The sequence below is a fragment of the Mercenaria mercenaria genome, chromosome 13, assembly GCF_021730395.1.
Source record: "Mercenaria mercenaria strain notata chromosome 13, MADL_Memer_1, whole genome shotgun sequence".
In the NCBI taxonomy this organism is placed as follows: domain Eukaryota; kingdom Metazoa; phylum Mollusca; class Bivalvia; order Venerida; family Veneridae; genus Mercenaria; species Mercenaria mercenaria.
This window is the reverse complement of record NC_069373.1, coordinates 27,774,978-27,790,577: the sequence shown is the minus strand read 5'-3', so window position 1 is coordinate 27,790,577 and position 15,600 is coordinate 27,774,978. Positions and strand designations below refer to the sequence as shown.

The window sequence follows — 15,600 nt, the reverse complement described above, 5'->3', positions numbered from 1 at the left end:
AAATTTAGCAGGGTTATGGTTAACCATGAAATGGCTAATTAAATATAACCTTGTCTACAGTATGTGACTCTTTACTTTTGTTTTCATACAAAGGAAATCATATATCGGGTCATTTTTAACAATTTTGTTAAGTAATACACATGGAGGCAATGTTTCTAACGAAGATTCTTGTTTTTCTTCAGATTCAAGAAAGAGGGCAGTGGGAAAAAACTACGGCATCTGGACTTGTCTGGTTGCTTGTATATAACAGACCAAACTCTGCTAAAACTGTCATCTGCTCTGGGTCAGGTTCCAAGTCACATGACAGAAACAGAAGAACAGGTGTCTGATCATGTGACTAAAGAAGGTCATGTGACCAAACCAAACAAGGAATCAGCTAATAAGGATGAAGGGTGTCCTGATTGCAAAGAAAAAATAAAAAATGAAAGTTTTGGATATGAAAATCCAACAAATCTAGAAAGTTGTAACGTAGTTACCTGTCAGAAACAATGGAATACAGTAACCTCTGATAAAGACTTGAACAAAGAAAGAAATAGATCTAATGAGAAGAAATGCTGTGAGAAAAGCAAAAGAGAATGCAATGTAAGTGCTGATGGGTATCTTTCAGCAAGTGATTGCATGCAGGGCAGTAAATGCTGGGCATCAAAAGACTGTGATACGAGAAAGGATAGTGTTCAGCTTTACTGCAAAAATGCCAGACAAAACACATGTGGCTGTTGCTGTAACAACAAAGAAAATCTGTTGCCGTGTAACAATATAACTGAACATGTAACCGCTACAGATGAACCACATGATCAAAAGTTTGATAACGAGTACACAGAATCACAGGACAGATCTTGGATTAAACAAACTGAAGATAATGTTGTTGAAAGGTCAGAGACAATTAATGATGACCTTTTAATTCAAGAAAATGACCAAGCTGGAGAAAAATTTGATGATGCACAGCAAACCTGTACAAGGAGACAGGATGAGAAGAATATAAGAAACCTCAACAGAGGTAGCCATGTCAAGGTTGAAATAGTCCCGGATATCAAAATAATCCAAACAGAATCCAGTCCAAAACAGACTTACTTGCCAGAATTCTTTTTCCTTTCAAATTTAAGGGTGGAAAGAGATTCTGACACAGAAACACAAGTAAACATTGTTGTGTCTGGTGAGAAGAAAAATGACATTGTTGGTACGCCGTACATCAGTGAAGAGCCTAGCAGAGCTCTGGAGTTTCTGAGCCTTTCTGGATGTTACCAGATTACTGATGTGGGCTTAAAGTAAGTAAATCCTCTTTCTTTATCTTTTTTTATGCACATGTTAGTAATATGCCTAATAGATGTATTTTGAGTTTCAGTCTGCAGTTGGAAGTTTGGATCCTGGCAAGCTGAGTATCTTCATAATAAAAGGCAGTTCTGTTGAGAGTCTTTTGTCTTCCCCTCTGTCTCTCATTGTGAAGTTGTCAGTCTTGTTTGCAATAAGACCAACTTGTGTTGGGTGATTGTGTGAGCCAGTAACACAAACCCAAAATATTGAAAGGGAATTTTGTTTGTAAATAAAATCTGTAAAAAGATCCTTTGGAAGCAAAGAAGGCAACCAAAAAGAATAATAGCAGACTCGGTTTGATTGAGTGTTCATGAGAGGTAATAAAATGTGCAACACCTCTCATGTCCCCTAGCACCGGCTTAAGCAGAATTCTATTACACGTATGTTGAATTGGACTCCATGATCCCAAAGGACCAGAAAATATAACAACACTGAATACAAGTACGGGGAGACTTTTTACAGCCGCCACACGGCACTTAAAGATTGCTGTTGTGATAGTTAATAAGATCTGTAAAAAGATCCTTTGGAAGCAAAGAATGCAACCAAGAAGAATAATAGCAGACTCGGTTTATAAGGCTTTATACCACTGATATGACTTGGATTCAGTGTTGTTATATTTTCTGGTCCTTTGGGAACATGGGGTCCATTCAACATGTGTGTAATAGAGTTCCGCTTAAGCCGGTGCTAGGGCGCGTGAGAGGTGTTGCACATTTCATTACCTCTCATGAACAGACTCAATCAAACCGAGTCTGCTGTTATTCTTGTTGGTTTCATTCTATGCTCCCAAAGGATCTTTTTGCAGATTTTATTAAATTCTCTGCCATGTCTCACTAGAGAGGACGTCTGTTTTGACTATCCTTTTACTTTGTTGCTATGGCAACAAATAGTCCATAAATATGAGGAAAAGGTTGCTCTACATTAAAAGTAAAATAGATTTTTTTTCTTGTTTCCTTGGACATAGAAAGCAATATGTACAATATACAGATCAGATTGTTTTGTCCCTTTATCCATCTATTCATCCATATGTCAGTCACAAAAGATAGATCATTTTTAGCTTGACTATATGAAGTATATGGAGAGCTATCCTACTCAACCCAGCTTTGGCGTCGGCATCCTTCCACGTCCCCACCTTGGTTAAAGTTTTTTTACACTTTCTCTTTTTTCTCCTTATCTCTGTAATTATACCCCCACCAAACATGTTTGGGGGTGGGTATATAGGAGGCAGTTTTGTCACGTCTCAACCCGTAGCGAAATCTATTATCTCAAATGGATTTGATTCAAACTTAAGTAGATGTTCCACCTTATCACCCACATCATGTGACACAAGGTGCATATATCTGACATCAACTTTTCATGAATTATGTCCCCTTTTACTTAGAATTTAAGGTTAATTTTGAAGCACTTTCACTATATCTCAGTTATTACTAAATGGATTTGATTCAAACTTAAAATAGATGTTCCACCTTATCACCAGCATCATTTGACACTAGGTGCATAACTCTGACACCAATTTTTCATGAATTATGCCTCCTTTTACTTAGAATTTAAGGTTAATTTTGATGCATTTTCACTATATATCATTCTGATTGGCTTAGAGCCAAAGGGAAGTAACCTTTTTTAGCTCACCTTAGCACAAAGTGCTCAAGGTGAGCTTTTGTGATCGCCCTGTGTCCGTCCTCGTCCGTCCGTCATCAACAATTTGACTGTTAACACTCTAGAGGTCACAATTTTGGCCTAATTCTAATGAAACTTGGTCAGAATGTTACCCTCAATAAAATCTTAGACGAGGCCGATATTGGGTCATCTGGGGTCAAAAACTAGGTCACCAGGTCAAATCAAAGGAAAAGCTTGTTAACACACTAGAGGTCACAATTTTGGCCCAATCTTAATGAAACTTGGTCAGAATGTTACCCTCAATAAAATCTTGGACAAGTTCGATATTGGATCATCTGGGGTCAAAAACTAGGCCACCAGGTCAAATCAAAGGAAAAGCTTGTTAAAACTCTAGCGGTCACAATTTTGGCCCAATCTTAATGAAACTTGGTCAGAATGAAACTTGGTCAGAATGTTTGCCTCTATAAAATCTTGGAGAAGTTCGATATTGGGTCATCTGGGATCAAAAACAAGGTCATCAGGTCAAATCAAAGTAAAAGCTCGTTAACTCTATAGAGGTCACAATTTTGGCCCAATCTTAATGAAACTTTGTCAGAATGTTACCCTCAATAAAATTTTGTACGAGTTCGATATTGGGTCATCTTGGATTAAAAACTAGGTCACCAGGTCAAATCAAAGGAAAAGCTTGTTAACACTACAGAGGCCACATTTATGACTGTATCTTCATGAAACTTGGTCAGAATGTTAATTTAGATGATCTCAAGGTCCAGTTTGAATCTGGGTCATGTAGGATCAAAAACTAGGTCACCAGGTCAAATCAAAGGAAAAGATATTTAACACTGTAGAGGCCACATTTATGACCATACCTTAATGAAACTTGATCAGAATGTTATTCTTGATGATCTATAGGTCAAGTTCAAATCTGGGTCAGGTGGGGTCATAAAACTAGGTCACTCGGTCAAATCAAAGGAAAAGCTTGTTAACACTCTAGGGGCCACATTTATGACTGTATCTTCATAAAACTTAGTCAGAATGTTAATCTTGATGATCTTTAGGTCAAGTTCGAATCTGGGTCATGTGAGGTCAAAACTAGGTCACCAGGTCAAATCAGAGGAAAAGCTTGTTAACACTCTAGAGGTCACAATTTAATGACACAAGAGCCATAACTCTTGCACCGCTATTTGATGAATTATTTACTTAGAATTTAAGGTTAATTTTGATGTATTTTCACTATATCTTAGTAATTACTAAATGGATTTGATTCAAACTTGAAGTAGTTGTTCCACATCATCACCCACATCATATGACACAAGGTGTATAACTCTTGCACCAATATTTTATGAAATATGCCCCCTTTTTGCTTAGAATTATACTTATTTTGTGTTTTGATACACTTTATCTTTATCTCTCTTATAACTTAATATTTTTGACACAGACTCAAGCTATTGTGCAATATCTTCATCCACCATTGGAGTCATTAAACACTCCAGTGACAGCTCCAGCTTCCTCAGATGTGCCCAGTTTCACTATCCAGCATCGAAATAGTCGAGCGCACGGTCTCCTGTGACAGCTCTTGTTAGCTTGACAATTCGAAGAATAGTTAGAGCTATTCTACTCACCCTGGTCTTGGCGTCGGTGTCACACCTTGGTTAAAGTTTTGCATGCAAAAAGGTTTAGCTATCATTTAAAGGCATATAGCTTTGAAATTTATATTTTCTTTTTCTGGGTCAATTACCAACCTCACAGGGTCAAGTCCCATAACTCTGACATGTATTTTGGCCAAATTATGCCCTCTTTAGGACTTAGAAAATTCTGGTTAAGGATATGCATGCAAGTTACTATCTCCAAAACTAATGCAGATATTGATTTGAAATTTCACATTGACTGTGTCTTCGGCGTTATAAAACTAGGTGATACACAACAAGTCTCGTAACACTGACATGCATTTTGGCCAAATTATGCCCCCTTTTGGACTGAGAAAATCCTGGTTAAAGTTTTGTATGCAAGTACATACAGCAATTATTTAAAGGCATATAGCTTTGAAACTTATTGTACCCCCCAACAACAAAGTTGTAAGGGGGGGTATACTGGTTTCAGGTTGTCTGTCAGTCTGTCCGTAGACACAATCTTGTGTGCACCATCTCTCCTCATCCCCTTGACACAATTTAATGAAACTTCACACAAGTGATCAGTAACAGCAGTAGTTGTGCATGGGGCATGTTAGGTTCTTTAAGAAAAAAAACTTGCAGAGTTATGGGACTTTGTTTTTTGTTACTATACTATATACATAGACACAATCTTGTGCGCACCATCTCTCCTCATCCACTTGACACAATTTAATGAAACTTCACACAAGTGATCAGTAACAGCAGTAGTTGTGCATGGGGCATGTTAGGTTCTTTCAGAAAAAAAAATTGCAGAGTTACGGGACTTTGTTTTTTGTTACTAAACTATGTACATAGACAGAATCTTGTGCACACCATCTCTCCTCATCCCATTGACACAATTTAATGAAACTTCACACAAGTGATCAGTAACAACAGTAGTTGTGCATGGGGCATGTTAGGTTCTTTCAACGACAAAAATTGCAGAGTTATGGGACTTTGTTTCTTGTTAACATACTATGTATGTACAGTCTGCATATGCAGTCTTGTGCGCGCCTAATCTTCCGAACCCTCACACAATTAAATGAAACTTCACACAAGTGATCAGTACCAACCCTAGTTGTGCATGGTGCATGTTATGTTCTTTTAGATAAATATTCTGCATAGTTATGGGACTTCGTTTTTTGTTACTATACTGTATACATACAGTCTATATACATACAGTCTACATAATTATGCAATTTTGTGTTCGTCAAATTGCAATGTGCTGTGTCAGTGCATGCGGGGGAAGGGGGGGGGGGGTACATTCATCACCTTTAGTGATAGCTCTAGTTTCTTCTTTTTCTAGGTCAATAACCAACCTCACAGGATAAGGTCTCATAAGTGACATGTATTTTAGGCATATTGTGCCCCCTTTTGGACTTAAAAAATCCTGGTTAAAGTTTTGTATGCAAGTTACTTTCTCCAAAACTAATGCAGATATTGATTTGAAACTTCACATGTGTCTTCAAGGTTATAAAACTAGGTGATAGCACCAATGCATTTTGGCCAAATTATGCTCCCTTTTGGACAAAGAAAATGGTTAATGTTTTGCATACATGTTGCTGTCTCAAAAACTAATTAATGCAGATAATGAATTGAAACTTCACATGTATCTTTGGGTTTATAAAACTAGGTAATAGCAGCAAGTCCCATAACTCTCACATGCATTTTGGCCAAATTATGTCCCTTTTTGAACTTTGAAACTTCTGGTTAAAGTTTTGCATGCAAGTTACTTTCTCCAAAACAAATGCAGATACTGGATTGAAACTCTATAGATATTTTAACTTTTAGGGTAGTATTCCTGCTTCTGGGACAACAGTTCGAATAGTCGAGCATTGGCTGTCTTACAGACAACTCTTGTTTAACTTTCAATAAAGTTTAAATATAAAAAATGTGGTAATGTGTCAAATGCTCTTTCGGTAGGCATACATGTGATAAGTTCAGAATCACAAAACTGGAGGTTTGCCATTTTTCAGCTGGAGTTGGGGTCTCAAAACTGGAGGTTTTTTATCGACATAAATTAAGCGCGTGGACACAAAACTTAAAGAAAAAATCCAACATTTTAAAAAGGCCATACAATAATGCATAAGTCTACACCAGAAGAAACAATCCTCATAACTCTTGATTTGAATTTTGACAGAGTTATGCCACTTTTTAACATACATTTTTTTTTTTAGCTCACCTGTCGCAAAGTGACAAGGTGAGTTTTTGTGATCGCGCGGTGTCCGTCGTGTGTGCGTGCGTGCGTGCGTCCGTAAACTTTTGCTTGTGACCACTCTAGAGGTCACATTTTTCATTGGATCTTTATGAAAGTTGGTAAGAATGTTCATCTTGATGATATCTAGGTCAAGTTCGAAATGGGTCACGTGCCATCAAAAACTAGGTCAGTAGGTCTAAAAATAGAAAAACCTTGTAACCTCTCTAGAGGCCATATATTTCACAAGATCTTCATGAAAATTAGTCAAAATGTTCACCTTGATGATATCTAGGTCAAGTTGGAAACTGGGTCACGTGCCTTCAAAAACTAGGTCAGTAGGTCTAAAAATAGAAAAACCTTGTGACCTCTCTAGAGGCCATATATTTCACAAGATCTTCATGAAAATTGGTCAGAACATTCACCTTGATGATACCTAGGTCAAGTTCGAAACTGTGTCATGTGCGGTCAAAATCTAGGTCAGTAGGTCAAATAATAGAAAATCCTTGTGACCTCTCTAGAGGCCATATTTTTCATGGGATCTGTATGAAAATTGGTCTGAATGTTCATCTTGATGATATCTAGGTCAAGTTTGAAACAGGGTCATGTGCGGTCAAAAACTAGGTCAGTAGGTCTAAAAATAGAAAAACGTTGTGACCTCTCTAGAGGCCATATATTTCATGAGATCTTCATGAAAATTAGTCAGAATGTTCACCTTGATGATATCTAGGTCAAGTTCGAAAGTTTGTCACATGCCATCAAAAACTAGGTCATTAGGTCAAATAATAGAAAAACCTTGTGACCTCTCTAGAGGCCGTATTTTTCATGGGATCTGTGTGAAAGTTGGTCTGAATGTTCATCTTGATGATATCTAGGTCAAGTTCGAAACAGGGTCATGTGCGATCAAAAACTAGGTCAGTAGGTCTAAGAATAGAAAAACCTTTTGACCTCTCTAGAGGCCATACTTGTGAATGGATCTCCATAAAAATTAGTCAGAATGTTCACCTTGATGATATCTAGGTCAAGTTTGAAACTGGGTCACGTGCCTTAAAAAACTAGGTCAGTAGGGCAAATAATAAAAAAACCTTGTGACCTCTCTAGAGGCCATACTTTTCATGGGATCTGTATGAAAGTTGGTCTGAATGTTCATCTTGATGATATCTAGGTCAGATTTGAAACTGGGTCAACTGCGGTCAAAAACTAGGTCAGTAGGTCTAAAATTATTAAAAAATTTTGACCTCTCTAGAGGCCATATTTTTCAATGGATCTTTATGAAAATTGATCTGAATGTTCACCTTGATGATATCCAGGTCAGTTTCGAAACTGGGTCACGTGCGGTCAAAAACTAGGCCAGTAGGTATAAAAATAGAAAAACCTTGTGACCTCTCTAGAGGCCATATTTTTCATGAGATCTTCATGAAAATTAGTGAGAATGTTCACCTTGATGATATCTAGATAAAGTTCAAAACAGGGTCATTACCTTCGAAAACTAGGTCAATAGATCAAATAATAGAAAAACCTTGTGACCTCTCTAGAGACCATATTTTTCAATGGATCTTCATGAAAATTGGTCAGAATTTTTATCTTGATAATATCTAGGTCAAGTTCAAAACTGGGTCACATGAGCTCAAAAACTAGGTCACTATGTCAAATAATAGAAAAAAACGACATCATACTCAAAACTGGGTCATGTGGGAAGAGGTGAGCGATTCAGGACCATCATGGTCCTCTTGTTTGTTAAAGTTTTATATAATGTCCAATATGTCTGTTACATTCAAAGCTATTGACTATATTATGCCCCTTTTACTAGCAAAGTTTTAATTCAGAGTTAATCACTGAGAAAAGTCGAGCATGCTGTCTTACAGAAGCTCCCTCTTGTTCTAACTTTAAACTTTCTTAACAGAATAAATTTGTAGAAACAAAGTCTCAATTTATAGATAGGTCTGAAATGGTGGTGAACATTGCATTAACATTTTCAGTCTACTTGAGGACTGAAAAAAAAAACGAAGCTCTAAATTGGTCCGATCACAACTCATAAATTATGTCAATTCCTTACCCCACCCACATTCGTATATTCGATCTTTAACGATTTTGACATGAAAAACAGAAAACAGAAATGCATCAACATGTATTTACCCTTACCAAAGTAAGGTAGATTGATGTTATCAAATAAATGAGTGTGTGTTTTCATCCAATTTTCAATGAAATAAGTCCGACTTTATTAGCAAATTAATTTGGTAAACATTGGAAGAAAATGGCGTAACTGCATAAGGGGAAGTAACATTCATGTTCTAAAAATAGTAATGGGTTGGTTTTTCCAACAATTATTTATGTGATTTTATTAATTTGAATAATCAAAAATTCATTTCAGCTGGGAATTATTTCTTATGTTTTGGAGTTGTTTGCTTCAAATTGGTAAAAAATGGAGCCTAATTAGCATTGAGAATTGGCCAATATTCGGCACCGTGAGACAGATGGAAAAGGCCCTGCTTGTCAAATCCCTTATCAAAACAAACAATTAATGATCAGGTTATCAAAATTCACCTGTGAAAAACAACTCTTTCCTCCAGCTACCTGTGTGTCAAACATGTATAATACACAACAGTCAGTGACACTTTGCGTTACTGTGTAAACATGTTTTGCACTCCTCGGTAATTATCAACCCAGTCATAATACTGATTTTTTAGCTCGACTATTCGAAAAATAGTCTAGCTATTCTACTCACCCTGGCGTCGGCGTCACACCTTGGTTAAGTTTTTGCATGCAAGTACATACAGCTATCATTTAAAGGCATATAGCTTTGAAACTTATTTATTCTTTTTCTAGGTCAATTACCAACCTCACTGGGTCAAGTTCCATAACTCTAACATGTATTTTGAGCAAATTATGCCCCCTTTTGGACTTAGAAAATTCTGGTTAAAGTTTTACATGCAAGTTACTATCTCCAAAACTAATGCAGATATTGAATTGAAACTTCACATGTGTCTTCGGGGTTATAAAACTAGTTGATAGCACCAAGTCCCATAACTCTGACCTTCATTTTGGCCAAATTATGCCCCCTTTTGTACTTAGAAAATTTTGGTTAAAGTTTTGCGTGCAAGTACATACAACTATTACTAAAAGGCATATAGATTTGAAACTTATTTTTTCTTTTTCTAGATCAATTACCTACCTCACTGGGTCAAGTCCCATTACTCTGACATGTATTTTGGCCAAATTATGCCCCCTTTTGGACTTAGAAAATTCTGGTTAAAGTTTTGCATGCAAGTACATACAGCTATTACTAAAAGGCATATTGATTTGAAACTTATTTTTTCTTTTTCTAGATCAATTACCTACCTCATTGGCTCAAGTCCCGTAACTCTGACATATATTTTGAGCAAATTATGCCCCCTTTTGGACTTAGAAAATCCTGGTTAAAGTTTTGCGTGCAAGTACATACAGCTATTACTAAAAGGCATATTGATTTGAAACTTATTTTTTCTTTTTCTAGATCAATTACCTACCTCACTGGGTCAAGTCCCATAACTCTGATATGTATTTTGAGCAAATTATGCCCCCTTTTGGACTTAGAAAAACCTGGTTAAAGTTTTACATGCAAGTAACTATCTCAAAAACTAATGCAGATATTAAATTGAAACTTCACATGTGTCTTCGGGGTTATAAAACTAGTTGATAGAATCAAGTCCCATAACTCTGACATGTATTTTGGGTAAATTATGCCCTCTTTTGGACTTAGAAAACCCTGGTTAAAGTTTTGTTTGCAAGTACATACAGCTATTACCAAAAGGCATATAGCTTTGAAACTTATTTATTCTTTTTCTAGGTCAGTTACCAACCTCACTGGGTCAAGTTCCATAACTCTTAACATGTATTTTGAGCAAATTATGCCCCCTTTTGGACTTAGAAAATTCTGGTTAAAGTTTTGCGTGCAAGTTACTATCTCCAAAACTAATGCAGATATGGAATTGAAACTTAACATCTTTCTTCGGGGTTATTAAACTGGTTGATAGCATCAAGTCCCATAACTCTGATATGCATTTTGGTAAAATTATGTCCCGTTTGAACTTTCGATATTTAACATTTTGGGTAATAATTTCCTGCTTCTGTGACAATATTTCGAATAGTCGAGCTTGGCTGTCTTACGGACAGCTCTTGTTTTTTTTTTTGTGAAAAGCGGGAGAATTATGGTTCTGGTCGGGAGACGGGAGGCAAGGTGAAAAAATCGGGATTTTGACCCTCCCGCGCGGGAGATCACATTTATGCGATAGGAGACTTTTATTGCTGCTTAATACATGTACAATGTAGTTATGTTATATCCTGTATGAACTTTTATAAAGCTCTGAGGAGTTGTCTCCCTTATATCATAAACCAATGTTGATAGTGTTTTACATTAAAATGTTTAAGAACTTGACTAGATACAGAATTGTATTATTAAAAATAATGAACTGAACCACAAAGTTTAATATATGTTTGTAAAATGTCAAAGGTCAAGAATTTAAAAGTGTTAAAGGTCAAGAATGAAATTCTGCAAATGAAAAGTAGACATCTGGGTTGAAAATAAATCAGGGCCCTCTCTCTACCTTGGGGCCGTTTTAGCCAAAAGGGGGAATTTTCATTGCCTTCAAAGAATAACATACTATGTAAGAACTATAACGTGTATAACTTTCTTGATTAGAAATACCATAAAGATTGTATTGAATAATTTAACCTACAAATTCTGGTGCAAATCTGAATATTTCGATAAATGTCATTATGCATTCATTATATTACTGAACGTACCATTGATACTGGTGTATAATATGCAGTTTTTTTTTTTACATCTGGGCCCACCCCCGAGTCGTGGGTGCATATTATACACAGGTGTAGACAATTTTCCAACTTCAAAATAAATTTGTTTATGATTTTCGCCATTTCGGTAAAGGGAAACTACTCTTTGCGCTGACTGTCTACGCTAAAATCTGAGATTGCCGTTAAGTTCTGTATAAGATGGAGTGGATTATTTTCTTTTAAACAAAATTAATATCATTTAAATTTAATAATGCAATATTTTGATGAAATAAATATAAAAAAATGATAGATATTCTGATACTAATTAAAGATTGACTACCGTATTATCGTCAACCGAGATCAAATTGTGAACATCAAAACTGACACGAGGTGTCACGCTAATTGCCGAAAATAACTGGCCATTAATCGGCATTTAGATTTTAATAAGCGGCAGACTTGGTTCTAAAAAGTTTTTTTTCTCCCTTTTTATTCTGTTATTAATCCCCCGCCACAAGTGGTGGGGGGGTTATAGGAATGGTCTCCATCCGTCCTTCCGTCTGTCCGTAACACTTTCGTGTCCGCTCCACATTTCCTAAACCCCTTGAAGGATTTTCATGAAACTTGGGTCAAATGATCAACACCTCAAGACGGTTGCAGAACCCATGAGTCAGCCTTGTCGGCTCAAGGTCAAAGGTTTGAGCTTTCCATTTTGTGTCCGCTCTGTATCTCCTAAACCCCTTGAAGGAATTTTATAAAACTTGGGTCAAATGATCACCTCATCAAGACGATGCACAGAACCCATGAGTCGGCCATGCCGGCTCAAGATCAAGGTCACAACTTAGGGTGAAAGGTTTGAGCCTTCTATTTTGTGTCCGCTCTATATCTCCTAAACTCCTTGAAGGATTTTCATCAAATGATCACCTCATCAAGGCGATGTGCAGAACTTACAAATCAGCCATGCCAGCTCAAGGTCAAGGTCACAACTGAAGGTCAAAGGTTTGAGCCTTCCATTTTGTGTCTGCTCTGTATCTCCTAATTCCCTTGAAGGATTATGAAACTTGAGTGAAATGATGACCTCATCAAGGCGATGTGCAGAACTCATGAGTCAGCCATGACAGCTCAAGGTCAAGGTCACAACTCAAGGTCTAAGGTTTTAGCTTTCCATTTCGTGTCAGCTCTCTATCTCCTAAACCCCTTGAAGGAATTTTATAAAACTTGGGTCAGATGATCACCTCATCAAAACAATGTGCAGAACTTATGAGTCAGCCATGCGGGCTCAAGGTCAAGATCACAACTTAGGGTCAAAGGTTTGAGCCTTCCATTTTGTGTCAACTCTGTATCTCCTAAACCCCTTCAAGGATTTTCATCAAACTTGGGTCAAATGATCACCTCATCAAGAACTTATGAGTCAGCCATGTCAACTCAAGGTCAAAGGTTAGAGCTCTGTATCTCCTAAACTCCTTGAAGGTTTTCATGAAACTTGGGTCAAATGATCACCTCATCAAGACGTTGTGCAGAATTCATGAGTCAGCCATGTCAGTTCAAGGTTAGGGTCACAGCTAAAGGTCAAGGGTTTACCCTTTCACTATCCATAGCAGTGGCAGGGGATTTAGCTGTCTTTCAGACTGCCTTGTGCAGTTTGCTTTAATTGCAGATGTATCTAATATTGTTGTTTGTTACGATCTGATTGGTTGTCATCTGTAATCGTCTGCATACATGCCTCGGGCAAATCGGTGTGTGTTATAACTGCGTATCGACTGACAATTATTTGGGATGATATTTGGACAGATGATTGATGGGCAGTTTGTTTAGAAATACTTAATTTAATGGTCAAAGGGGTGGTGCTAAAAGGGCAAAGGGGGCTGAAGAAAGGCAAAAGGGCGGCGATTTTGGGCAGAAGGGCGGCGCTAAAAAAGGGCAGGGCACTGCGCCCTGCTATTCTGCTCTAGAAAAATCCCTAAAGGGGGAATTTTTTTTCTCTGGAAGGGAAAAAAAGGATACTATTTTGGCGGGGGAAGCAGCCGATATTTGGCAGTAAAAACGGCCGATCGAGGGCCCTGTAAATCAATGAATACATTGTTAAAACATACTAGTGTTAAAGTCTATACTCTTTGTCATGATAAACTCGGGGCCCACACTGGGTTGAAAAAAATATGAGCCACCTTTTCAGGGATATTTTGGGAGAGGTATCCCCTCATGCTTTTTAGTCAATGACAATATTCTGTAGGTTTTAAGAATGAAAGTATCCTTGTAGTGTATTTTAAAATTAAGTCCTGCAGTTGTAAATTTGTCCATTTCAGATTTTAAGAAAAATTTGAATTATTTCAAGTACATTAACCAAAATTTCTGGCATTTCTATATTCAGCACTTAAAACAAGTGATAATTAATTGATGATCATAACATTAAGATTTTGCATGTCAAGTCATGGTCATTAATCCTGTTTCATTGTCAAATTGAAATTAAGGTTTATTTATTTTCCAAGAATTATTGAAATAACAGGTTATTCTTTGGCAATTCTTATGCTTTTTAGCTCAACTATTCGAAGAATAAGAAGAGCTATCCTACTCACCACGGTGTCGGCAGCACACCTTGGTTAAGGTTTTCCTACCAGTCCACATTTTGACAAAACCTTTTGAGATAAAACATTGAAACTTTCAACACTTGTGTACCATCACCATGTCCAGTTTTAGGGAAGAGTACATAACATCATCAAAGATTTTGTCTGAATTATGGCCCCTTTTAACTTTCAAATCTTGGTTAAGTTTTTCGTTCCAATTCATATTTTGTGTAAACTGTTTGACATATGGCTTTGAAACTTTCATCATTTGTTTATTATAACAGTCTCTATCTGTAGGCAAGAGTACATAACTCTGTCAAGTATTTTGGCTGAATTATGGCCCTTTTTGGGCTTGGAAATTGGTACAATGATTTAATGACTGAAAAGGATACACCCAGTTACCTCGGCCAAGGCATCATTGTAGATCAGAGGGTAGGTCTGTGTCATAGGTGTTTTACAAACAGCTCTTTATATTCATTCTTTTCTTTTAATTGAAAAACACTCAGAAGTTGTATGCCAGCAATAGATTAGTTGGTCAAACAAGGTAAAAAACTAACTCACTTGGGCCACATTTAAAAAAGTCTTTGTTTGCTGTCTCCCGAGCCTACTCTGTGAAGTTGGGTAGGTAGGTAGGCAAATTATTTTTTTATTCCAGTGCTACTTATTATTATAACTAATTATTTTATATTTCTCATGAAGATAAACGAATAAAATATGAAAAGATATCTTATGTCATTTTATATGTGATTTGTAGATACTTTTGCGAATATTTGAACAAAAAAATCTTAATTTTAAATGATACAATAAAATTATTATACGCCCGCAGGGACGTTTTATGTTATGACGCTGGTGTCCGTCCGTCCGTCCATCTGTCCGAGCTCACATTTGCATACTTAGGTGGCTATAGGAACAATATGTAACTGTACTTATTCTTTGATGTCATTCATTCCATAAGGCTTTTATGTGGCTATTTTACTCTTACGTGGCTAAAAGAACAATAGAGAGAACCAAAGAGTAGCCACAAAAGTATCCATATGTAGGAACGTCCGTTAGCAATTTCGTGTCCGCTCTGTAACTCTTGAACCCCTTGAAGGATTTCAAGGAAACTTTACACAAATGTTCACCACACCGAGATGATGTGCAGAGCGCATGTTTTTGATGTCTCGCTTCAAGGTCAAGGTCACACTTAGGAGTGAAAGGTCATATCAGTTTGTTTCGTGTCGGCTCTGTAACTCTTGAACCCCTTGAAGGATTTCAAAGAAACTTGACACAAATGTTCACCACACCAAGACGGCGTGCAGAGCACATGTTCCGGATGACTTGCTTCAAGGTGAAGGTCACACTTAGGGGTCAAAAGTCATATCAGTTTGTTTCGTGTCCGCTCTGTAACTCTTGAACTGCTGGAAGGATTTCAAAGAAACTTGGCAGAAATTTTGCTCCCATCCTATGATGTAAGCCTTCGGGCGTATATTGCCCCGCTTGGCGGCGCTCTTGTTAAACTTCTTTC

At 37.1% G+C, this 15,600-nt stretch overlaps 1 protein-coding gene across 1 annotated transcript in view; it reads left to right on the top strand.

Annotated features, from left to right (window-relative positions):
- LOC123529193 (F-box/LRR-repeat protein 5-like) overlaps positions 1-15,600 on the top strand; it is a 118,208-nt gene that overhangs the window by 48,104 nt on the left and 54,504 nt on the right. Inside the window, exon 8 of the mRNA XM_045309420.2 lies at positions 183-1,265. Within this exon, the coding sequence (XP_045165355.2) occupies positions 183-1,265 (1,083 nt within the window). The remainder of the gene's footprint in view (positions 1-182; positions 1,266-15,600) is intronic.